We start from the raw sequence: 27,529 nt of genomic DNA on the forward strand, positions 1-27,529 counted from the left end.
CTACTTCTATCTGACAAAGGAATCTTTGACTCTCAAAAGCTTATACCCCCAAAATCTTGTTGGTCTTTAAGATGCTACTGGACTCAGATCTTGCTGTTCTACAGCAGACCAACACAGCTACCCATCTGAAACAAAATTGCTATAGAGAGTCTCCACAAGATGTGTTGGATACACAGGGTTAGCAACAACCACATTAAGAAGTCGCCGCACCAGTGGGATTTACAAGTTCCTTAATGGGAATGGCAACAGGTAGACCAGTACAATCTAACATGATTCTAATGCATGCCTCAAGAGAACAGGGGCTTAGGATTTCAACCAATTAATGCAAAATCCACATTTCATAAATGGGATTAAAAAATCCTAAAACCTGTATCAAAGTAGCAACTCTGCTGTCACTTCCTAGTGGGAGATCGTCATCATGTTTGAAGACAACCAGGACACTTGGTGTTATTGGAAACACCAAGTAGCTGCCGTTTCCAAGTAACATTTTATGTTTAACTAGGATAAATCCTTACCAGTCGCATTGCCAAGTCGCATCAGCATCCAAATTACTGGGGTATTAATAGAATCTCCTTTGGAAATTATGATGCATGACTGATCTGTGTACAGAGATATGGGAGGAACCAATGAATCAAGAGTTTCATTACCTCTCTGTATTCAAATTCAGGAAAAGAAAAAAACATTATTGTATGTAAGCTTATAAATACTACAAAATAATTGAACATATTGCTATTTTTTAAAAAACTGAAAGAACAAAAGATGTACTGACTTAAATAACCTGGTTAACCATCTCATTAACTGTCTTCTGACAACACTTGCTGTTGCATAGTGGTTAAGACTTCCTGTCCCAAAACAAATTGCAGGCCCAGCATCAAGGGAGGGTGTAGGGTGAGGTTACGGCGAAGGAAGACACAGATGGCTTGATGGAGTTTAAAAGGCCACAACTTTATTGGTTACAGCGTAGGAAGGCTTGGCACAGCATAGGGTGCAAATAATAACAACAACTGTGTGTATATACCGCTTTTCTAGACAGATCAGTGCCCCACCCAGAGCAGTGAACAAGTTGGTGTTATTATTATCCCCAAAATACAGCTGGGGAGCTGGGGCTGAAAGGAGTGGCTTACCCAAGGCCACCTGCTGAGCTCATGGCAGTAGTGGGATTCGAACCAGTAGAGTGCTGATTCGCAGGCCAACCACTTAACCACTGTTCTTCATCTGACCTGCCTGCCAGCCAATGACTCTCTCATCCCTTCAGCCTGCCTTCTGAAGGGGGGAAACCACTGGATGACAGGCTGTGGGATTCTACAGGTACGCACACCTCTGCGTGGATCCCCCTGCCACCTGGGAATGATCATGCCCCTACAGCCCCTGCCTGGGCTTGTACCTGCAATGTCTCACCCCCAACAGCCTTTAAGAGGATCCCCAGGTATGACCCTGTTTTCCCCCGCAAGGATCTGTGATCAATGACAAAATCACCACAACAGCCCTAAAATGGCTCCTAAAAGCCATTTTATGCATCCTAAAAAAGCTCCTAAAGCTTCAACCAACCCCAGATTCTGACTGGAATGCGTGTAACCAAGCTTGATAGGCACACCTCATTGGGACTCATAGCCTTAATGTTTCCACAAGGCACAGCCAAGACCTGGCCATGATTTCCAATCCATCCACGCAACATGCCCCCCGCTGGGGCTAGTTTTTTTTTGACAAATCCTGCCCAAAGACCACATACCAGGAAAGTGTTGAAGAATGAACACTACCCCGCCGCCCCCCGCCCCGAGGCAAAAACCCAGTGTTGGGATGGCTAGGTCAGCCAAAATAACCTGATCAAGTCCTAGCCCTGCCGATGCCCCAGGCTGTTTCCCAGCAAGCTGGATGCCCAGAGCCCTGAACAGCTGACAAGGTGCAGCACCATAGTCCACCAAAGAGTCCCTCAGTGTTCTTCTGGAGCTGATCCACGTGACAATGATGGCCCCAGCCCACCAAAGTGCCTTTCCAATCCTGCAGTGATGCATGGAGACCAGCCCACTGTCCATGCACCTGGACTGGTTTGAACCAACTTTAGCCCTGGTGGACACAAGATCTGCATGCACCCGCCTGCTGCCTGCCTGTGGCTTGGAGGTGGGAAGCCAGGGGGCTCCCACCCATGGCCACAATAGCTGCCTCACTCCTGGCAAGCTGGCCCATGGCAATATAGAACTGGGGGGACCCCCAAGGAGGCTTCTGGCCACCCCCCTGCCCAAGCAGTGAACCCACGGTTACCTGCCCCCACTCTTCCTGTGACCCCTGCTTTGTGCTCAGAGGAAGGCAAAAAACCTCCAGCCAGTCTCTCCTGGAGGAAAATTCCTTCGTGAGCCTAAGAGCCAAGCTACAAGTGACGCCTTACACAGGTTGGACACTTGTCAGCTTACCTCAAGTTTTGATGGAAAATGTAGGCGTTCTGGTTTTACAGCTTGGCTCTCCATTACAGCAGCAAGACCAGGATGCCTACATTTCCCATCAAAACTTGAGGGAAGCTGACAAGTGTCCAACCTGTGTCAGGCGTCACTTGTAGCTTGGCTCTAAGGTGGCAATCAGAGTTACCCTGGCCACATAAGAAGGGGCCATCAGAGCCTACCACTCGCTGATCCCTATAGGCCCTCCTGATTTGCGTACATTCATATGGAGTCATAGAATCATCACTGCAATCAGGTGGCCATCCAGCCCATTAAAGCGATTGGCATTATCCTGGATATGTGCGAAAGCCCCCACCCCCAAGCCAAACTCAGCACATCCCTTCTCGCTCTTCTGTCGGTGGAGAAACTGTGATGGCCTGGTTGACCTGGGAATGGAAATTAATCAAAACCCCAGGAGATGGTGGGGGCTGCCTGTATGGATAAAAGGAGGATCTGTGTGATAGGGGCCATGGTGTCCTGAAGTGTGCACCAGAGGGCTCCCGTCACTGACCTCAGGCAAATGCCATCCCCCCCACCCCAGTGGCCAGTCCAGAACTGCCATCAGACCTGGCCAGCCATGAAGCCCTGCAGCGCAATATCATTGCCCCCCAGAGCGCTCCTGAGGAGATGTCAAGGACTGAGCATGGGAGCTTCTGCACCCCACACCTATGCCTACAATGGAGCTAGGGCCCCTCCCATTCCTCAGGAAATAACTGCCTGGAGTTGGCATGTGGCCCAGGGGCAAAGCCTGGTCCTTCAGTCTTCAGGCTGCTCCACCCATTCTGCCTAATGCCAAAAAACTAGAAGCTGTAGCAGAGAAGGCTTGCTGGGTAGAGGAAGCAACCGGGCCAAGAACACCTTGTATTGCTGAATGCTCTCAAGTCCCCCCAGCTCCTCTGGCACTGCTACAGTTTTTATTCCTACCAGGCTAAAAATCAACACAATAGTTTGCCATTGCCCGATGCAAATGCGTGCACAAGACTCATGGTCCCCTCAGAGTGTAGAGATTCTCTGCTTATGATGGATGCTGTGTTGATGGTCCTTGGTCCGTTCCTACTGAACAGAGGGTGAAACTTCCATCTAACTGCCATCAACGATTTTGCATCCTTGCTTCGCTGACTATTCTCCTATGGAGGAGATTTTTGTGGCAAAATGACCAGCTATGATAAGTGATCTCCTGGCTGAAATGTCAGTGCTGGTGTACCATTTGGCAGCCCTGGTCTGGCCCTCCCACTCATACCACCCTTTTTCTCGGCATAAGAGGATCCTAGCTATGAAAGCATGAGAAAGTTCAACATCCATTCTCTCATAGTGAAACATGGGATTTGTAGCAAAATAGAAAAGAGTCCAGTAGCACCTTTAAGACTAACCAACTTTACTGTAGCATAAGCTTTCGAGAATCACAGTTCTCTTCGTCAGATGCATGATGCATCTAACCTTTAAGACTAACCAATTTTACTGTAGCATTAGCTACAAAGTTAGAGGAGTTAGCCGTGCATCTAACGAAGAGAACTGTGATTCTCGAAAGCTTATGCTACAGTAAAGTTGGTTAGTCTTAAAGGTGCTACTGGACTCTTTTCTATTTTGCTACTACAGACTAACACAGCTAACTCCTCTGGATCTATGGGATTTGTAGGTCATTCTGCAGAGGCAGGAAGTGGCAAACCACCTCTGTTCATATTTTGCCTTAAGAACCCTATGGGGTTTCCATAAGTAGGCTGCGACTCAATGGTACTTTACACACATGTAACTGAAAAACAACACAGGACAATTCCAGGCTTCAAAAGAAAACAAGTTTTCACAAGCTTTTTTAAAATTATTATTTTTCCAGCAAAACAGGAGTGACAAATACATCGTCTCTTTCTTTGTTGTTGTTTTATTCAACATCCCTGCATTTCCCCTTCCCCGGGTCGTGCGGCCCAGAGCTACATAGCCCACTCACATGGAGCATCACTCCATCTTCCCCCACCCCTCACCTGGCCTGGCCCCCACAGAGCAATGCCAGGCTACACCGGAAGAATGGGAGGAAAGGCACCCAGAACATCGCTGCATCTCCCTCCCCTCGCTCACCTGGCCCCTGCCCGAAGCCCTGTGGCCCGGAGCTGCATAGCCCAATGTTGCTCTGTGGGGGCTGAGCGGGGGCGGGAGGATGCAGCGACGCTCCCTCCTTGCAAGCGGGCTATGTATGTCCGGGCCGCGCGAGCGGGGAAAGGGGAAATGCAGCGATGCACCTGGAGAGCGGGAGAAAAGGCGCCCCACACCTGCACTTCCCTCCCTGCCACTCTGTAAATGTTAAACTTTAAGCTTTAAGGACACCTACACTTCCCGACAAACCTTGAGGTAAGGAAACACGAGTTGAACTCTAGTGTCTTGTCACATCTGTTTCAGCTCTTAGATTTATATCCTTTGAAAGCAGTAACAGACCCGATAAATACAGTATTTATAATCTTAAGATGTCTTATATCTTAAATAGGATAACATTTAAAGGCTGAGGTTTCCTACAGCACATTCAGGGTATTTTCAGGAATGTAACGGATACCAATCCATAAAAATCTTATATTCATAAAAACCATACTTTGGTCAGCTCATGAATTCAGGGTATTTGGAGTGGAGCCATTTTAGTCTCATTGAAGACAAACCATTTAAGACATGGTACTTTAATTTAAAACAATTTAGACCTACTAAAGTCAATGCCATTAAAATGGCTAAAATCCAAATATCAACCACAACTATTTCATGGATCACAGCCACAATGCATTAATTTAATTATGTATCACTCTTATTTTCTATATTTAGAGTGTGTCATTTTTGCACTCTTCCTTGCAAGGGCAGAAGTATCTTTTAAAAACAGAGCTCTGTAACAGCTTGGTAAATCAGGATTCAATTAATAATCAATTTTTAACCCAAAGCTAGCATACAGAGAAGTAAAGGAAATGTGGTCTCTACTTTGGTGTAATATATTAAAAATTAATGGCAAATGAAAACATAATGATCACAGGTGAATATTACACTAATTAGAGAGGTAGCACATAATCAAATCCATAAATGGCAAACAGTTCCTACTACTGAGAATATCGAATACAATATTCAGGTATGTGATGGTTTCACATGTTGTAAATGTGACAATATAATGTAAGTACAATTTGTTGGGTACGAGCCACTGAAAATCATTATACAAAAATGAGGAAGTACGAAAGTAGTTAAACCCAACTGGATGTATAATGATCTCTGATTGGCAGTGGTCCTATGCACACTTGCTGTTGATATTATTAGTAGTTAGCTCTTTATCTTAAGCAAAGCTCACTTGCAAATCTCTAGCTGAAAAAGTGGAGGATCAAACACGAAGCTTCATAAATGCCAACTATATATATTTATTTATTATGGAGATAAAGCCTATTAATCCAAATATATCTTTTTTTTCCAAATCATACCTTTGAATACAGTGTAAACTAACGGTAGATTCCCTATTGTAAATGCTGTTCCCAAGTAAATATAACTTTACACTAAACATCATCATTTCAGCAAACACTGAAAAGTCCACTGCAATTGTTAGTGAATGGTACATGATGAGCAATGCTGACACACAATTGCTTTTCCATGCAACCAATAGGCCAATGTGTACAGATGATTCAAAGCCTAAGCTCCAAGTAAATGGTAAAAAATTGGGACTAATTTTTTAGCATGAGAAAGATGAATATTGTTGCATGAGAAAAAGTGGTGTGGTAGAGCTCTCAAAGTATGAGAGGGGGACGGATGAACAAAGAAAAACTGCTGTATTTATGACTTGGGACCGCTTGACCCCTTGTGAAATTGTCTGATACTTCCGTTGTCTTCAGTGGCCTTGCTTTGTGTGAACTCATCATCCAATCTACGGTGAGTGTTCAACAGGGACAAGGCCTTCTTTTTAGTGGCCCCTTGAATATAGAATCCCCAACCCCTATCTCTGTAAGCAGTTAATTTTGGATGCTGGTCCATTAATATGTTTATTATCATGGATGGTTATTTTAATTTACACTGTTACTAATAATTGCCTCAGCCTTTGGGTTGAGGGACAGGATGTGGAAAATTTATCTAAGATTCCAAAATCAATCAATCAGTACATGAAGAAACATTGATGGGTGATTCCACACTAGTGGTTTTCCACTGTTCAGTTTCCAAATGACCTCGATTTTTCTCTGTTTCCACATGAGGGAAGGTAATCTGAGCAGCAGCTTCGAAGTCACTGCAGATTTTGTCCGGGTTTTTTTCATCCTGCTTTTCCCCGACTTATTTGTCCATTTGCAGCAGATTAGGGATTTTAATCATGCGAAATTCTTTATCCAACATTCTCCCCACCCTTTCCTTTTTCTCTTGCCCTTCGAATCAACTTAATTTGATTGGCCAATCGTATTTTCTAAGCCACACCCACTACCTTTCCCTTCCCCTCTTTTTTTAAAAAAAATTATAAAAAACTTTGCAACATTTCTACAAGTCTATGCAGAAACATATCCTGTGTCATGTAACGACAGCTGACCAATAACGGGTCTGTTTTTCAATGTGCCAAATTTGTTACTTGTTGCTTGCTGACAGCTTCTGAGGCAGAGGGAAAGCGGGGTCATCGGTAACAATTTTCCCTCCGAATGTCAATGACCAATACTCATTCCATGATATCGGCAGGAAATGCTCTGACCTATCAGATGTGTTTGTTTGATGCAACGTTTATATGTAGCAACATTTTTGGGGGGGATTTCTCTTCAGATTGCATAAATCTTTCACCTTTTTTTTTAAATGAAGAAGACACATGTCTGTCGACACTTCCCCTGGAAAAAGCAATGAGGAATCGTTTTTTATACTGGCAAATTCCGCATGATGGACTTTGAGCATGATGAAATGAAATGTCAATGTGAAACAATAGCCTTAATGTGGAATCGGGGAGTGGTGGATTTGTATGACTCCACTGCAGCACGACTGCTCAGAAAGTCCGATCAAAATCGATCATGCGGAATCCCCCAGTGTTAAGTAGCAGATTATAAGAGTATTTCACACCGTTCCCAAATCCTGGGAAGACAATTTATCAAGTGTGTGTTTCCATTTTAATGTATTTATTTAAACCATTTTCATTCTTTATCTCTCATCCGGAAGTCTCTCAAGGTGACTTCTAATAAAAAGTATTAAAACCCAATAAAAACAGTCAACAAGAATTAAGCAATGGAAGAGCCGTAAAACATGAAAAAATAGCTTAAAATATCATTAAAATAATAGAACAAGACTGTGATGATACGCAGAGCAAGGGAAGTTGAAAAAAAACACACAGCAGTTCTAAAAAAGAAAAAAGGCTAAGAAATAAGATGTATATTTTTACCTGGAAACTAAGCTAACTTGACAGCAAGCAGCTCTCTGTGGCAGAGAGAGCTCAAAGAAAATTACGGAGAAGATTCTATACTGAATAACTACCCATCTTGGTTCTAGAGGGGGAGGAGGAAACAGAAAAGGGTCTTTCTAGATGATCTTAAATGAAACATAGTCACATAGGTAGAGCAGATGGCTTTTCAAGTACTCCAATCCCAGACCATTTAGGACTTTATATAAATAGTGAGCAAGGTAGCCTACAAAGTCATTTTAGAAAAGGTAGGATCTGTTCTCTCTATCTTATGCCAGCTGGAAGCTGCTGCGTTCTGTCCTAACAGAAGTTTCTGAACCAACTTAAGGGCAGCCCCACATCCACAGAGAGGCGCAAAGACTTGCTGGTTTCAATTACATTCTGTTCACCAGTAGCTATCAGGCAGCCAATTAATCAATGGACTGTTCACAATCTTTTTGCATCTCTTTGCAAGAACAGGCTACTTGGAGCCAACAGAAACCAACTCCCTCCTGGCAAGATCAGCTGAGAGCTGGCTTCTCATCTTCTGCTGGGGAAATACTATGGACCCAACGAAGTTTTTCGTGCTGGGGTGGGGGAGGGGATGAGGATAAAGAGCCGATTCCTAGATCAGCTAGAAGTTGGGTTCTTCTGATGCTTATACTGGAAAATTTGCTGCATCCCAGACTTGTTGTGAGGGGGTGGTCAACTTAGCAGGTAGAGAAAAGGAGATAACTTCTGTTCTTCATGGTCCCAGCTCTCAATTTTGGGGGGATCACATATTTTCTAACTACACCTAGCTGTGGGCTCGGGCAACAGAGAAACAATCCTCTTTGGTGGTGGAGAGTGCCCTCAAGTCATAGCTGACTTATGGCGACCCCTGGTGGGGTTTTCATGGCAAGAGCCTAACAGAGGTGGTTTGCCATTGCATGCCTCTGCAACCCTGGTCTTCACTGGAGATCTCCCATCCAAGTACTAACCAAGGTCGACCCTGCTTAGTTTCTGAGATCTGACAAGATCAGACTCACCTGGGTTATCCAGGTCAGGGCACAAGTCTCTTTATCCTTGCCCTGTTACACTGGGGAAATCAGAAGCATTGTTACTGTTTCCCCCCACCCCAGCTTGAAAGGGAAGAAGTAAAATGTTCACCTCTCCAACTTCACTGTGTAGCATTTTTTTCTGAGAAAAATTGAGAAACCCATTTCCAGCTGACCCCCCATCAGTTGTGAGACACTTCTGATTCCCTCCATAGCTTTCTTCTGTGCAAGCAGAACAATGTTAAGATACAGCAAAATGTTATGGAAGCAGAACCGAATAATCCCCTTCTCAGATGAGAGTTGGCTTCTAACGAATAATCAGTGGCAAATGTATTTGTCAGCTATTCGAATTGCTCAATGCAAGCTAAACATAATTGATCGGCTCACCATCTGATCATGCATGTCAAACAGGACATGTTCGATTGCTGAATGGGTTTGCTAAGAAATTCATGACATCCCTACGCATAAACACAATGGAATAGCCCAATTTATATTCCAGCAAGATTACAACCGAATAGAAAATAGATCACATTGGTGCTTGTTTGTTCGGTTGGCTGGTTTTTTGTTTTGGTCTTTGCAAGAAATCAATTATTATATTGCCATATTAAGAATATTTATGAGAATTTATTTCACAATCAAGTTACGATGGATTCAAAAATTCAACTTGGCAAACTTGGCAATTCTGCTCAAGTTTAAAAATACTTAAATTGCTCAATGTATCCCTGTAATTGACGTTCTGGATCCAGAAATTCAGGATGCCACAATGGCAATGAATGAAAAAAATGAAAGAACAAAACATCATATTACATATTCCTAAATATATAATTCCTAAATTCCTAAAACAGACAACATTTACTGTAAAGCCATCAAACTATAAGAGGTAAACATTACATTATTCCAATGGTGTTGAATATTGTAGAATCTACTTCTCTCTTTTTAATCAGAAACACACACTACAAACCTACAGTAATCATACTAAGAGGTTCTATGAGAATATGCAGAATATATGTGCCTGTTTTTTCCACCTCCTAGTCATAGCTTTAACAATTACTTTTCCAAAATTTGTTTATTTACATTCAAACCCAGTGATATATTTCATTGGAGCCACCGCAAGTCAATGGGCATTCGTGGCTCCCATCAAATCCAATGGGCCTTCCAGACTCTTGTTTCCGATGGGCATTCCCATTGCTTGTTCGGCATCTGCCCCTCCAAGTCTTGGGGGGCTGATCCAGGATGTCGGGGGCTACAGGTATGACCTTCACCAGGTCCTTCTGCCTTTCCTGCCTTACTTTTCAAGGCAGGGGTGTATGTTTCTTGCAGCGGCTGCAGGGGTGGGGAGTTTGCAAGTGAGTGGTGCTTCAGCTGCTTCAGCTGCCAGCCTGGCTCTTACCAGGACAGGGGGGCTGGGCGAGTGAGTGAGCAGGCACCCTGTCTGCCCCTTCAGTGTAACTCCCTCCATGGGGCAGCGCTCCTCTTGAGACAGGCACCTCTGTTGGGGCATGGCGGGCCTTATCATGGGGATCTTTCTGCCCTGTGCACCCAATCTCTGCCGAGCAAAGGAATGGCATTGGCAGCTGGCAATGGCAAGCATGGTCCAGCCACTCACGGTGCTGTCTCCTGCAGCCGTCATGAGATTGGAGGATTCTGCTGGTGTTGCCAGGGCAACTAGGGAGCATTCTCTCCTGGCCACACCTCGCTGGGCGTGGCCACCAGCACAGCTCTCCCGCCAAAGTCCTTAGGGAGTGAACTGGCAATGCTGCTATTACATTGGCGCACAGGCGCCAGCAGCCCAGCACACCTCAGGATTGTGCTGTTAGTTTAATATTTTAAATATTTGCCTATACGAAATATTCTGGCCAAGTCTATTACTGACATTGCTAATTTTAATACATTTAATTAGCAAAAAATATTACCTTTACAGGATAAGCATATATAGAAAACCATTACTATATAATTGACTACTGCTTTGCAAGAAAAAGAGACAGCACTCTAAATTAATTCTTAATTTTTCTCTGCTAAATGTAGAAACCTTTAATTTAGCTGTAGGCATATAGGAACGTAATTTCAGAACTTTTCAGTGTAGATCCACAAGTAGAATGTTATACCATCTCTAAGCGAAACAGAAGTTTCTAAAAATTACAGTCCAGTGTGTACTCATATAGCCTTTTTCCAAGCAGACAGTATTCTTCAGGGCCCAAAGCCATTTGAGATGCCAGCCACAGCTGCTGGCGAAACGTCAGGAACTGCAATGCCAAGACCACGGCAATACAGCCCGGAAAACCCCCAACAACCATCGTTCTCCGGCCGTGAAAGCCTTCGACAATACACCATTTGAGAATCATTGACTTTGGAGAACAGGACACCTTCAGAGTATATTGATGCATTATATACCTGATAAGTCTACTTGGACAAGGCCATAAAATGTAAAGCTGGCAAGAAGTACTAAAACAGATTTTTATCACTAATTAAAACACTGGAAAGAACCAACGCTGTACTTGTCTTGGTCTCTTAAAATTATATCCTGTGAAATATTGCCAAGAATCACAAGCGGCTACTTTGAAATTACTAATTTAAGGTTTGCATCATGGGTAAAAATATGTGAACAATTCACAATCTCTATATAATTTTTACAGAGATTCCACAACAGTCATTCTTTGGCTATTTAAAGGTAAAGGTAGTCCCCTGTGCAAGTGTAACCCCTGTGAGGTTCATTGGTTTAGCCCAGTGGGGTTCATTGGTTTAGCCCAGTGCGGTGGAGTCAGAAGCTAGAGGCAGGCTGCTGAGGAGGAGGCTGTTTGCTGGGGAGCTTAATAAATTATAAGCTCTTATCACCTTGAATAAGGTAATCAAATGTTGTATGTAAAATATGATTTAAAGTGGTGTTTGTGTATTGTGTGTAGTTGGTGTTACTGGGGTTGTATTATTTTTTGCAGGGCTGTAATTCCCAACAAGAAGCCTGAAGCCTGGGTACTGCTGCTTCAAATGGACTCATCATCACTTCTTGGGTGTGGAACTGTTTGCCTTTTCAAGGACATTGTTGATTTGGAGGGTTTTTTTGTATGGTTGCACTTAAGAGTTAATGTTTGTTCAAGTTGTATTTTATTAATTGTTAAAAAGTTTAAAAGGGAAAAAAAGTTATTTCTTAACATTTTGTGAAAGTTGCTTTCTAAGCCCCATAGAACCCATGAGTCATTACTAACCCATGGCGGACATTGCATCATGACGTTTTCTCAGCAGACCTTTTACAGGGTGGTTTGCCATTGCTTTTCCTAGTCATCTACACTTTACCCCCAGGAAACTGGGTACTCATTTTACCAACCTCGGAAGGATGGAAGGCTGAATCAACCTTGAGCTGGCTACCTGAACCCAGCTTTCACCAGGATCGAACTCGGGTCATGAGCAGAGCTTGGACTGCAGTACTCCAGCTTACGACTCTGCGCCACGGGGCTCCTTCTCTTTGGCTATCTGCAAGAGTACATTTAAGCAAAAACACATGCAAAAGTCCAAGACGTTGATCTATTCCATGGGGTGCCATCTTTGATCAGCCTGCAAGACAATTGGAATCTTGAAAAAGGGTAGCAGGTGCCACCATAAAATGGCTGATGCAGAGCAGAACCAATCTCACAACAGTGGACACGAGGGGTAAAACTAATCAGAAAATGTTGGAAAGTTCAAAGCCAACCATCTTTCTATAAAAGAGGCAGCTGCTTTCAAACAATGTCTTCTAAAAGATGGAAAGACGATGTCTCCTGTCTTCTAGAAGATGCTCTTCTGAAGTATGTCCTGCTCCAAAGAGATAGTAAAAGGCTGAGATCAGCTCTGTGTTTGGGGGAAGAGATATTGTTTGGTCTTAGTTTTCAAAGAAAGAGAAGGGTTTCCTCCCTGCGCAGGATGAGGTTGCCAAGCTAAACAGTATAAGGAAGTTCAAAGTCTACTGGCAAGCTGAAAGTACACAGCACTTTGCAAGGCAGTAAGCGCGAGTACGAAGAAAGACCCATTCATTTTTCTGCTCCATTCAGGACACTTTGGATGTGATTCCACAAGAATCAAACAGCCAACAGGTATCAGGAAGTAGGTACCAGAAAATACACTGATGATGCCCGTTGGTGCCATGTTGGGAGTCACTGAAAGCCTGGGAAAGATGAGGTTATTTATTGATGGTATAACCTTTTCCTTAGAAATGGATTTCAATGACGTGATATGAAAACAGTACTAAGCTCATTTAGTAAAAAACAAACGAACAAACTGGCTTTAACGATGTTTACTTGCAAATTCAAGTGGTTGAAATTCGGGTGTTAGTAAGTAACCAGAAACAGTGTGATGAAAATAATGGTTTAACAAACAATATCCAGTTGAAAAAGAATGAGAATGGCTTGAAATGTCATAGGTGAATGATGAATGAGATGTATAAATCTAGAAAAAGGCTAAATTGAATACTGATGGTTCTTTCACCATAATCCGAAGAGCATTATGATTTTGCACGAAGCTGATAGCTGTATTTTCAGATAAAGTAAATGAAAACATATAAGCCAACTTAACATACCAGCGGATCAAATGTTGTTTTAAAAGTTAGGATCCTGGTTAAGGATATAAAAGTGAGATCCTAAGCAGAGTTACTCCAGTCTAATCCCTTTGAAATCAATGGGCTTAGACTGGAGTAACTCTGCCTAGGATTTCACTGTAAGACTTAGATGTGAACCAGAATTATTTGAGCGGAGCAAAAATAAAGCAAAGAGCCTGTCAACATAACATGGCAAGCTGCAGTGGAGGAAGCAAGCGGATTTTATAGTACCAGCAAGGAGAGAAGGCAAAACATAAAAATAGAATGTATGTGAAGTTTTATATTTAGCTTGGTGGGTAGGCAGTGAAATCCCCTTTGTGCTATCTTCTTTGATACTGCCAGAGATCAAGTTCTGATGAAATGGTAGTGAACTGTCAGCAATTTCTTTTAATGGGCTGAAGTATGAGTCATTTTTTTTTCCAAAAGAAATCTTAATTTATTATCTTTTCACAGAAGCATCCTTTTTTGTTGTTGTTGTGCTGTGCAAAAACTGAAACTTGCCATTTTTAAAGCTATCTATTCATAATAACCAGAGCCTTATTTTATTTCTGATAACTGCAGTGTGAATCTTTGCGACCAAGTTTTCATCCGAAGCGCTTCCACTGACTGCACCACCGGTGTCTTAGCTGGAACAGAGTAGCTCATTTGAGACATAAAAAATGATTTCAAAGTGAAATATTTCCATCTTTTCTCTACATCAGCATTTCTGCAAGCTTTAGGCAACACGCTGCCTCTGCAGTGAATCATACAGGATGACGGTTTTAATGAGGGAAGGGACAGCAGAAATATAAGGTGTAATACAACAGCTCCATTCAAATAACATCACTAGGGGTTTTTTTTTCCCCCTTTTTCCGCAACCTCAATAACTTTCGTGCAGGAGCCGTCACAACAGGCTATGATCCAAATTAAGACGTAGCGTATTGCTTCAACAAGGCAAGTAAGGCTTTGTCCAAACAGCAATGCTCCGAAGAAACAGTAAGAAGGATCCCGAGACTAATTTTAAATCTTAAAACAAAAAGACTGCACACAAGAAAATCTCGTTTCTCAAATCATTGCAAAGATAGACGCCGATTCTGGCACCGGCAGCATATATCAGTCTTCCAATATGCCATCTGGATGCCATGATGGCTTAGTTGCCCGCTGGTATGGAACTGACACTCCACCAACTTGCAGATAACGCAACCATGCCGAAATGATCAAACATTTCTCAACGTCATTACCTAATGTAAAATAAAAGCTTCACACCAGAAAACAAAGCAAGTCCATTTACCCAGAAGCATACAGCTTTTCAAATGATAATGTTTGCGAGATTTTCAGCCGTAATCCTCGTATCAACACATCATCCTGGCTGGTGCATATATGAATATTTGATTCAGCACTTTAACAATGTGAATAAATAATGTGCTTGATAACCGATTCCGTATCGGCAGATACTGAGTTAAACGATCTTTCATTTCTTACCATCAACGCAGGCTGGCCTTGCTCTTGTCGTGCCGGCAATCTGTCCTTTTTTACATGCACAACGAGCTGTTTGTCGGGCTATAGTCCTTCGAGGCTGACTGCTATCTCTGTCCAAAGTAACAATTTCACATGTACCTGCAGCCAACTGACCTGGAAAAAAGAACCAGCAACAGGTACCATAGTCACTGAATGCACTACAGATCATCTGTTTCAACCAAATAGAGTCATGGTCCCATGTCATAGCAAACTACCCACAACAACTAGAAAGTCGGATGAATCATAAAAAACATGAGTCATATGCATTTTTCCTTGTGATGAACAAGGAAAAATTGGAGAACTAGGACTGAAAAAAACTTGCTGTTATTCTATAAATGCTATTAAATAAGTTATTGTTACCTTTATTTAAGTTTGTTACAAAGAATAACACAACTTTGCAGTTATTAAACACAACATTTCTAGTACATTTCTGCATGATTAGGGCAAGTGCACATAAAAGAAAGAACAAACTACAATGACAAGAGCGAGCGAGCCAAAGGATATCAATTCTTTCTGCCAAAGAGCTAATTTACAGGGCATTACTTCCAGACTTTTGGTGAAACAGAGTTTCAAAAACATAAATTCCAATATAATTAAGAATTTGAATATAATTTTCTTGCCTATTTACTCACATTCCTAAACTTTGGAAGGAGGCGTATAATTGCCTTAATTCCCATTAAAATTTAATGATTGGTATTATCAACCTGTAGACCTTAATTTATATTTTCTTCCTACGTTTATTAATTATCATGACACAAAAATGTTTCAAAGAAAACGTAGAAAGATTCACAGAACAATATTATGTAACATACAGTTGGACATCTTTTGCACAGAACCTGAATCTCACCAGTTAGGGCAAGATATGTGTCTATGTAAGCTATGAGTCTATGTAAGTATATATGCATATTTGTGTTTTACATATAAGATCCCATAATGTGTGTCTAAAATGCCATTAAGTCACAGCTCACCTATGGTGACCCCTAAAGAGGTTTTCAAGGCAGGAGATGAACAGAGGTGATTTTTCATTGCCTGCCTCTACGTAGTGCCCCTGGACCACTGCCTTTGTGGTCTCTAGGGCTATCTGGTCCCCCTATCCTCCTGGCAGGAGGCGGAAAACCCGGTGCGTCCCTTCCTGAACAGCTTTGATAAAGGATTTGATCCTTCCTACTGAGTTTTTATTTTCCCATTTCCATGTGTCTTAGTTTCCCTCTCCCCTTCTAACACCTGATAAAAGGCAAATGTCAAACACTTTATATCAGCATATAGAATTAGTTCAAGAAGCATGAATATAAAAAGTATGATGAACATAGGGAAGAAAAACTAATTTAAAACAGGCATCAACAGATTTATTCAACTCCATCCAGATTAGGATTTTTTTCCCCTCTCGTATGGGTTTCACTCTTCTACTGAATTTCATGGAACTTCAAGAATCCAAAGGTTAAGGAACGATTGCTCTTTCTTCTTTCAATTGTTCTTTGTACTTTCCTCTTTCCCTACTGTTCATGGAGTCAAATGTGGATATTCTATTGGTGCATTCCATGGTGCATCACTCTTCCTAGTCCTGCCTACAGATGATGCTCTACCCTGCATCATAATTAAGGAGACAAACAGGGTGTTGAAGTCATATCATTTTTAATAGAGACTTGGTCTCTACTTTGCCTGGGAGATATGGAAACTCCACACAGGATGACATCTCATCTCTCTCCCAGCAGGGGGGGATTGTGCTTCCATGGCAGAGCCTCTGTTTTGCATGCAGAGGTTGCAGGCTCAAACCTAAGCATCTCCAGATAATGTGAAAGACCTCTGCTTGAGAGCCTGGAGACCCAGTGCCAGACAGAGTAGGCAATACTAACCTTGAGAGACCAAAGGCCTGACTCAGTATAAGGTAGCATCATATGTTCATGAGGACAGGAATGGTGCAAAGTTCATCAGCATTTGAATTTGCCTTGTTCACAATGTCCATTCTGGGCTCAGTTCAATGTTTCATACAATTACCTCTATAGTTTTCTCAAAATCAATGGTGATAGCATTCAGGAATGTAGCAGGCTGGACAGCTCCTGGTGATACACATTCACTTCCTCAGATTACATGTGCCACAGGACCATCACTGGGAGCTGGAGTTTCCAGGTTCCTACCCCCTCTCGGTAGGAATCGGGGAACCCTGTGCTCACCTGGACAATCATCCTTGCACGCACGCTTCCGGCGCCAATCTGATGATGCCATTTTTGGATTCTTTGAGAATCAGCCACTTTGGAGCCAAAATCAGCCCCAGAGAAGCATGGGAGCACGTCCACAGCAGGTGAGATGATGTCACTTCTGGAAGTGACATCATGTCTGCCAGGAGCACATGCATCGAAGGCAGGGGGCCTTCGAGTGGTGGGCAATTGATAGTGGGCTTGAAATATCCTGCTGGTTACAAGCAAGCAAACCGCCACGAGGTTGCCCACCACTGGTGGGCACCTGGGATCCCTACTGGCAGCCCGTGTGCCATGTAAATTCAGCTATGGTAGAGTGTATGTAATGTGTCTTTTTAAACTACGTGACATTTCATTTTCATCACAGGCACAACAGGACAATGAAGCTAAACTAGCAGAAGGATCTGTCCAGTATGAGGTTTAACATGCTGTGGCAGCCTTTTCCAACCTTCTGAAGCCTGTGAAAGTGGACCTCAGGTTTTTGCAGTTTTATTAATTTGTGCAATTTTTTTTTTTTAAGTGGGTCATCACACTAAGTAAATTTGGACTTGTGGGTCACCATACTAAAATGATTTGGAACCACTGTTCTGTCAGATAACTTTGCTCAAACTAAGGACAGGCGTCCCTCTTCACCTCAAACTTTAATTCTGAACTGCACATACACAGTAAAAACATTCTCCCACATGCCACCGTTTGGATGCCTAGCAACGCAAGCTCTTTTTATAACTCGACATGCACAAAGGTTCATTTGACTAATTTCCCCCTAACAATTTTTACCTGCAGATACTCCATCTGGTATAAAAAGCAAAGCCTCAGTAGTCATGGTAGTTAGGATTTCTGCAGAAGCTGTTTGTGCTATATATACAAAAATACAACGTGCATGCTTTAAATATGCATGCTATCAATACTGTTGCCAATTACCCAGAAATTCCTCTGGGTTTACACAAGCATAGCTGAGGGTCAGCTCGGGTTTATTATATATATTTTTTTAAAGTTCAGAAATAGTTCTTATCTCTGAGGAAGTGAAATAATGGTGAATTGCTAAAACATAGTTCAGAGCTCATATGCAACTCTCCACTGAGCCAGGCCAACATGCCACCTTTCCATGGATTGCTTTATATAGATGTGCAGATAATCATTCAATAGGAGGTGGCCAAGGATCAGTCTGGATCACTTACAGTGCAGTCCTTTGCAGAGTTAAACCAGTCTAAGCTCACTGAAATCAGTGGAATAAGACTGCAGTATCTCTGCCTAGGACTGCATTGTTAATTGTGATATAGGAACTGGTGGGGGAGAGTGCTGTCAAGTCATGACTGACTTATGGCGACCCCTGGTGGGGTTTTCATGGCAAGGGACTAACAGAGATGGTTTGCCATTGCCTGACTCTGCGACCCTAGTCTTTGTTGGAAGTCTCCCATCCAATTACTAACCCAGGCCAACCATGCTTAGCTTCTGAGATCTGACAAGATCAGGCTTACTTGGGTTGTCCAGGTCAGAGCAATATAGCAATTCACATACATCAGTTGAAATAGCTGATCTGAATAACCTGCACCATCTAACTTAGCTGGCAGTGTCTTAGGTTCAGTGTCTTAACTAAAGGTTGTTCCTAGCCCTTCTTCCTAAAATCCCTTAACTGGATTATTACAGGGAATTTGAAATCTTCTGTAGGAAATTAGACACTTTTCCTCTGAACTATGCCCTGGTCTCAGGGTAGAAGATGCTGCTGGCTTCCAAATTGGGAAGCAGGAACTGAACCCAGATTTCCATAGAAGCAATCAGTTGAGGGAAATTTTATGAGTAGCACCTTGGAAATTTAGCAGGGTTGGCCTTGGTTAGTACTTGGGTGGGAGACCACAAAGGAAGACCAGGCTTGCTATGCGGAGGAAGGCAATGACTAGACAACTCAGCTCATCTTTGGTCTCGAAAATCCCTTGAGGAGTCACCATTAGAAATGGGCACGAAATGGGGAAAAACCAACCCTGAGTTTCATGGTTCATCACGTTCCATGAACCATGAACCATGAACTTTCACAAAATGTCTAGTTTTGTGAAATAATTTGTTAGGTTCATGATTCCTCAGATCCTGGGGCCCTACAATGGCCCCCTTCATACCCAGAGATGCCAAACTTGCAGGGTGACACCCTCACCCAACAAGCCAGCAAGTACAAATGCTCTAAATAAGAATATAAACAAAGAAAATCAAAGAAAAAAAGGCAGGCCTAAGTCAAGCTAGGCCCCAGAGCCAGCCAATGCCCTGAGACTGTGGTGGGGTGGGGTGGAAGAAAAAAGGCACCCTCATCCAACAACCTTCCCAGCAAAGACAAGAGCAGAAAATAAGACAGAGGCTTTTCAGTCTCTTTTGAAGTAGCGGCAAATCCAGCCAAAAGCTCCCAAATCCATCCTCTTTCACTCCAAATCCCAGTAACAGCTCCTCCCGCTCCCTCTGTCTACTGGAACTGAAAGCAGGAGGCACAGAGCTCTGCCTTATATAAGAAACGCTCACATAGAGCAGCACAGGAGCTCTCTGGTTGGCAGACAGACCTGCCTAACAGCATTTGGAGGGAAGAGATTGGTGTTTCCATGGTCACAGAAGGTCCATCTCCCCCCTGCTCATTGATCTAATCGAACAGAATGGGAGCTCTCAGGCTGGCAGGGAGAGTAGCCTATCAAGGTTATGTGGGCTAAGATTGAGGTTTTCACGGCAACAAAAGGTCTGTAGATGTTCTAGGCCTATGTTACCTAGGGAATCAATGGATTGGAGCCAGCCTCTCTGGCATCATGAAGCATTCATGAATTTAATGAATTGGCCCCAAAAGTCGTGGATTTCGTTGAAAAATGCAGCCCCACGAAATGTGATTTTGTGATACACGAATTGGCTCGATTCGTCACAAAATTTGATTCGTATTTTGATTCATGCCCACGTCTAGTCGCCATAAATGGGGTGTGATTTGATGGCACTTAACTATTTTTATACTGCTATGCCACTTGAATGAATAATTATACAATTTAAACAAATACTTAAACATAGATGGTGGATAGATAGGCAGGACTGGGAGCTGGGACCATGCCAGTCTTTGAGAGATGATGTAGAGTTGTGGCTGAACACAGTTATAAATAAGCAAGGCTTAGGTTTAAATGTTGCCACATCCATGAGCTCACTTGATGACCTTAGGCAATCCGCACTCTCTGCTCTCCTACCTTCCCAACAATGATAATCATACCAGCTTACATTACAGTATTGTTGGATTACCACAAATGAGTCATTATATAAAGTGATTTAAACCATTTTATTTACTGCAATATTTTTAACTCGCCTCCCTCCACATCTGCGTAAGGATCCAAAGTAGCTCACACAAAGTGCATCTTAGACAAGTATATCAATAAATAGCTATAAAATTACACACTTTCGTAGAACTTATTTGAACAATGAAGACACATCAAAACCAGAGCACCATAATTGCGGGACAAGCTTACCAATCCTAGCTCCAACACACAATCCATTAATACAACACCAAGATAAACACTAATTATTCTTACTGTTAATACAGCCCCCTATGTAATAGAAAACCAAAATTCTCAGTAACTGCTGAGAGCTTTTAAACACTGTTCAATTGACTAAAACACAGGCTACTTATGAAATCACATACTGGAGCCATAGATGGAATCTACAAACTGCCCTGCTCACAGTAATTTGGATCAGAGAAATACTACCCATGGGAACTGTCAGTAATGCTGCTCCCAAGGAAGAATTAAATTTAAATGTGTTAAAAATCAAAGCTCTAATAAGGAAATCTTTGAATATTAACAACTATGGTTGATATGAACTTGTGTTATTTCCATTAATAAACAGTACTTGTAGTATTGTCGAAGGCTTTCACGGCCGGAGAACGATGGTTGTTGTGGGTTTTCTGGCCTGTATTGCCGTGGTCTTGGCATTGTAGTTCCTGATGTTTCACCAGCAGCTGTGGCTGGCATCTTCAGAGGTGTAGCACCACTGCTAAAACATCATAATCACTATAACATCATCACAGTCAATTACACACAGCAAGGTGTTACAACACCGAGTAGCATGTGTATCCTCAGAGAAGGGAAGAATCCCAAGAGTTCTCTTATGAGCTGTCTTCAGTCAGTACACTGAGGATTCCCGCTGAAACCGCGGGGGCAGATGAAAAGTCCCTCCGGAAAAAGTGGAAAGGAGCTGGAAGACTGGGAGGAGAATGGAATGTGCAGGTGGAGAACAGCAACCGGGAGCCCCCAAGGGGGACCTCCCCGCCCTCCTTCCCCCTTGCTGTGTGTAATTGACTGTGATGATGTTATAGTGATTATGATGTTTTAGAATTTCACATGTTGTATTTCACTTTTGTATATCACTCTCAAATTCACTAAATTATTTTTGTGAACATTGTCTGAAGAATTTAGTTTACTGCATCAGTGCTCATTTGTGTTTTTTGGCAAGTTTGGGTGGGTGAGCATCTTTGATAGCCCCTTTTGGTTTGAGTTTTCAAGATGAGGCTGGAGGAATACTTGTCAGAGATGCTTTAGGCTGATCCTGCACTGGGCAGGGGGTTGGACTAGATGGTCTGTATGGCCCCTTCCAACTCTATGATTCGATGACAATGATGCTTGCCCAAAACCTATGGCTCAAAATACATGTGACAATAAGTCAATGGTCACTATATCAAGTAAATTTGAATTGTGGGTAAACCTAAAGTGGGAAAGCCGAATTTTTGGAGGGTGCACACCCCTATTTCCACCAATTTTATTTCTGTGCTCAGAGGTCCAGCTCAGTTTTTACATAATGCCTGACAGCTCTTTCCTTTTTCCCCTTTCTCACATTTCAAAAAGACGATCCCTAGTCCCTCAATAGAATAATCTTGGTTGGATCCCGCCCCCGACTTCACTTCCATTGCTTGCACATTCTTCTGTTTTACCTGGATATTGTACAGACAAAATACAAATTTAACTTGAGCATTAGGTTGATCTTCCATAATATTTCTGTAAACCTGTTCTTCATTATCTGCACACATCTCATAAATCTGTGACAATGGGGAGACTGCAGTCCTTTTCAGATGTTAAAATAATGGCACTGGAAGTTCACCAACCATTAGGGATGCCGGTCCCCTGGTGGGGGCAGGGGATCCCCCACTCCTAGTATCTGCTCCCTGCCACTACTCACCTGGCTGGCAAGGGGAAAGTCCCCGAGGAATGGGCCCAGAAAGCAAAAAACTTCCTAGGCCAGCACGCACTGGGTGCACTCCCCACAGGTGCAATGACATCACTTCCTCAAGTGATGTTATTGAGCCTGGTGGTGAGCATGTTCCCATTCTTCACGGAGGCCAGAAGTGACATCACACCTGCCCGGAGACCGGAATGTAAGTTTCAGGGCCCCTCCCCCCAACTGGGAGGGAAAGGGGACCTGGCAACCCTACCAGCCATGGATAATGGGAACATGCACTACCCATGACCTTCCTGATACTTGTGGTCACCCAGTTATGTGAATAGGGCAACATGCATATTTAATATGTGTGCACAGCTCTGTACATGCGAACACTACCTCTGAAAAATACAGCAGTCAATTTGTGAATAACAAAAGCTGTACACACATGGGAAATGCATACACACACCACCCCGTTCACAGAACATGACAACTGCACATATCGGGAAGATTGTGGGTTGCATTTGTTTTCTTCCATCACCATTGCTTGGCCCAAAGTATGTGTTTTTGTAAAGTCTAAAAAGGTCTTACCTATAAGATTAGATTGCTATACCCAGATCAGTAGCAGCAGTGCAGAACCCAGCATTTATAAACATTTACTTTTCAATTTGAAGCCTGGTTGTAGGATGTTTAGTTACTTGTTTACCGTTATTGATGAAAGATTTTCCAACTCATTTATGCTTGATGGTTGTTGGGGGTTTTCCGGGCTGTCTTGCCGTGGTCTTGGCAACCTGCCAAGACCACGGCAAGACAGCCCGGAAAACCCCCAACAACCATCGTTCTCCGGCCGTGAAAGCCTTCGACAATTCATTTATGCTTGCTTCTCCATCTCTTTTTTTGCAATTTTGGTCTAGACAGCTCCGGTTTACTGCTGTCATCAGATTTCATATATTAATGTCAGTTTGCTGCAACAGAACTGTGCCACTGATATAAGATAAGCTTATTCTATTACTGTTCCATTTAAAATCTGAATGCAGCTATCTTTAATCAAATGAGTCCTACGACTGCTAAAATTATAGGAAGCAAATTCAGGCCTACATGCTCCCTAGAATGTATCAGAAAAGAAAGGTAGGTTCGTACATCTCATAGAGGCATGCATTATACATTCTGTTCGGGGATTTTTTTTATATACTGCATCGACATTTTTAACATAACTGAGATACTGAAATTGTACAGGTGCACCTAATCAAAGCATATATGAGGACTGAAGAAAACTAAAGGGAGGTCATTTCACACACAACAGCAAACACCAAGCTGCTTTCGTACTGAGATTTTTTTTAAAAAAATGGAGACTTAACACAGCTGTAACGTTATTCAAAGAAATCATTCTGATAACAATTTACAGCAGAAGTGTACAGGGTCAAATAGAAGGGGAAGAATACATGCTTCTTCTTCATCTCCAAGGTTTTCAAATGTATAGTTTTAACATATAACCTACTCTATCAGTTATCTTTTCCACTGCACATGACCATATGTTAATGGTCCCTGCACATACCAGTCAAAAGTGTATCTAGCCACTTAGAAACGACACATCTTGCTGATGACTCCATTCGAACTTTCACAAAGGCACCAAATCTTCGTCACATACATAAGACTTGGATCCAACCAGCTTTTGCAGTCTTGAAAAAAAGGAGGCAGGGTTCCCTATGGGACCACCAAAACAGTTATGCTGGGGACCCACAGGACCTGCATGGACAAAAGTCATGTGGAGCAGGGACTGCAGTTGGGAGCACAATCCGGTGAGACCGAAAACTGGCTGGATGCAGCTCAAGCTCTCTGTGGTTATCTGCACAAATTCATTTAGCTTGAACCACAAAGAAACTCACTCTTACTACTGCTACCACACACAAACAACTCATAACAAATACCATACATAAATGCTGTGACAGCACCCAATGTCCAATGGAAATAATTACATACCATAGTTCTCAGAGAGCAAAAAAAAAATGAGGATACCTTTGCTGAGGCAGGAACTGGGTACAACTTGCAACTTGGTTGAGATCCAGAGGTAATTTCTGCAAATGAAAGAGATTCCCCCCTCCCTTCTACTGGTGCTGTCCATTTGGCACCAAAGGGAAGCAGGAAAGGAGTTGGAGGTCTGAAGCAAGTAAGTGAAATTGGCAAACATTGCCACAGGATTTGGTCCTTTCGGCAATAGGAGTGGAGTTGCTAGGTCTCCTGGAAGGGAAACTGCTCTTACTACCACCATTCCTTCAGGCAGCAGGAGAAAAAAAAAGTCAGTCTTGCATGCAACACGATATTACTTCTGAGGAAAACCCAGAAGTGACATCACATTGCAGTAGATGTGACATCATTTCCATTTCCCCCAGAAGTGACATCACATTTGATACACTCCTGATGACTCCACCACCCCAATCTTCCACCAGGTACCAGCCATTGGTAGGCAACTCTAAGGCTGCAATCCTAAGGACATTTTCCTAGGAGTAAACCCCATTGAAGAATAGGAGGCTTACTTCTGAGTAGACCTGCTTTAGGATTGCTCTCTAAGTAAGAGGCATATGCACAAGTCTACCTGTAGAAAACGAAGGCATTTGATACTTTTAAATTTCATATAAAAAACAAACAGTATAATTATATATGCTATAAATGATTGGTTTTACACTGCTAAACCAGCAAGGCAAGTTTAGATTTGATAAGAAAGTAAATATTGTACGTAGTTCATTTGTTCTCAGAATTTCTACTCCCTCCCCACACTCACACACTACCAAATTCAAAAATTTCGCACAATTCTAACATTCCGTAAAACATCTGATCAGCACACTGAATTTACATCTTGTTAGGAAGAAACCAGGCAGTTCACGTTTCTTTGTTCTGGGTTTCATTTCAGCATTAGACCTTCCTCATAGTTATTCCTATAATCACATCTCCCAGTTACCTGCCTAAAAAAGTTAACTGTGCACCCCAGTTTCTAAACCCAGAGGATTAGTGGAGAAAAATGGACTCTACGGTAAAGACCAGAGAAATTGAGGAGGTAGCATAGATCATTACCAGGAAGTGACATCACACACTCAAATTCTATACTCCTCAAGCATTACAACCAAAATCTCCCAGCCTTTGCCCTGAGGCAATGCCAGGAATGGCCTGCACTAATTGATAAAAGGTCCTACTTCATTGAGGAATAAGTCACAAGAGAGAACACAGCCAAAATGTCAGTACTCTTCTGTTTTATATGAATATAGGGTTAGCAGTCCCCCTCAAACCTCCCGGTGGGAGGCTGGAGGCTTGGTACTTATCTTGCTGGTGGGCATGCATGCACACACAGTGCGAATATGCTCCCAACAAGCATGATGATGTCACTTCCTGGAAGTGACATCATCACACAGCTGTCTGGGGGCACGCCCATGCTCTGCAGGGGGCAAAATCCGATAGGATCAGGCCTGATTCGGGTTGATTCAAGCCCGGAACAGGGCACTGCAGAGTGCAGGAGCCGATCTGGGCCAAAATGGGCCTGAATCGGGTGGCTGCAGTTCATGGGAGCATGCTGCGCCACCTGGGAGTGCACCTGCGTGGCACGCTTCCCCCCACCAGCCAGGTAAGCGGGCATGGAGGGAGGATAGGGATGGGGGACTGGCAACACTATATGGATGTGTGAAAATGTCATTATCCTCCTTTCCTTAGGTTGATCTCTCTGATAATGGTATAGAGCCTTATTATTCAGAAGTTTGTTCCTACACCTGCAGCTTCTAGAGTAATATTTGCTTCTCCCACCCACTGGGAAGTAAGCCGCACACATGGCAGCGAGGAGACTAAATAAGATCCAAAGAAGTTAGGCAAAGGATTCGCCTACAGCTCCTTCTTAGTATGTACACCGTCATCAAGGATTGACTATTCCTTGACACCTGCAGACACTTACCAACTCTGCCAAGGAGACAGACTTGAGTTTAGATCTTTAGACAATATGGCAATATGAAACAGATTGAAGTATTGCAATGATCAGAGGTTTTTAAGAACAAGGCAAATGTACTTGGGGGTAAATAGGTTACCTTGCACAATGCAAGTAGTAAATGCGCCTAATTAGAATTGGCAAAACATTCCTGAGTAAGTACTTCTGATTTCCAAGGACTGTGGGAGTGAATGTCACACCTGTGGTGCCTGGACTCCATTCTGGCGTACAAGAAATAGGAACGCAGACTGCATTATTATCAGTAGGAAATAGGAACACAGAGTGCATTATTATCAATAGGAAATAGGAACGCAGAGTGCATTATTATCAAAAATATAGGAATGCAGAGTGCATTATTGTCAATAGGAAATAGGAACGCAGACTGCATTATTATCAATAGGAAATAGGAACGCAGACTGCATTATTATCAATAGGAAATAGGAATGCAGAGTGCATTATTATCAGTAGGAAATAGGAACGCAGACTGCATTATTATCAGTAGGAAATAGGAACGCAGACTGCATTATTATCAATAGGAAATAGGAACGCAGAGTGCATTATTATCAATAGGAAATAGGAACGCAGAGTGCATTATTTTCAATAGGAAATAGGAACGCAGAGTGCATTATTATCAATAGGAAATAGGAACGCAGAGTGCATTATTATCAATAGGAAATAGGAACGCAGAGTGCATTATTATCAATAGGAAATAGGAACACAGAGTGCATTATTATCAATAGGAAATAGGAACGCAGAGTGCATTATTATCAAAAATATAGGAATGCAGAGTGCATTATTGTCAATAGGAAATAGGAACGCAGACTGCATTATTATCAATAGGAAATAGGAACGCAGAGTGCATTATTGTCAATAGGAAATAGGAATGCAGAGTGCATTATTATATATAAAAAAACCAGCCTCTGTTTCAGTCCTCGTTACTTTTGCCCTGTTCTGGAGATCAAAAATAGATATCAGCAGCAAGGTGGTTAATTCACACTGAAATCATATTGCTCTTTGTGTGTGTGCATGCATGCGTGTGTGCGCCCACATGCAAAATTCACTGAACACGTTGGAAGGCCTGCAATCAACTACTTTTCTTCCCGCAATTGTTTCGATACATCCCAGTATTTGATGTTTAACTATTATAGCTTAAGCGAAGTTTACATCTCAACAAGCTGCAGAGGCAAAATACTTTAAAGCTGCAATTAAAAGAGATAAGCGATCATTCCGTCTTGGGGAAACTTCAGTTTTCATATACTCTCTTTACATAAACAAAACCTTCAAAGCCAAGCTGCCACCAGCTACAGCTGCTTATGAGAAAGGAACATTTAGGTTTACCTACATAAGCAAA

General features: G+C 42.5%; 1 protein-coding gene across 1 annotated transcript in view; it reads right to left on the reverse strand.

Moving 5' to 3' along the window:
• Nucleotides 1–27,529, reverse strand: part of TAFA5 (TAFA chemokine like family member 5) — a 484,368-nt gene that overhangs the window by 234,994 nt on the left and 221,845 nt on the right. Inside the window, exon 2 of the mRNA XM_054987721.1 lies at nucleotides 14,830–14,979. Coding sequence (XP_054843696.1) covers nucleotides 14,830–14,979 — 150 coding nt within the window. The remainder of the gene's footprint in view (nucleotides 1–14,829; nucleotides 14,980–27,529) is intronic.

Source organism: Eublepharis macularius, chromosome 9 (genome assembly GCF_028583425.1).
Source record: "Eublepharis macularius isolate TG4126 chromosome 9, MPM_Emac_v1.0, whole genome shotgun sequence".
NCBI lineage: Eukaryota > Metazoa > Chordata > Lepidosauria > Squamata > Eublepharidae > Eublepharis > Eublepharis macularius.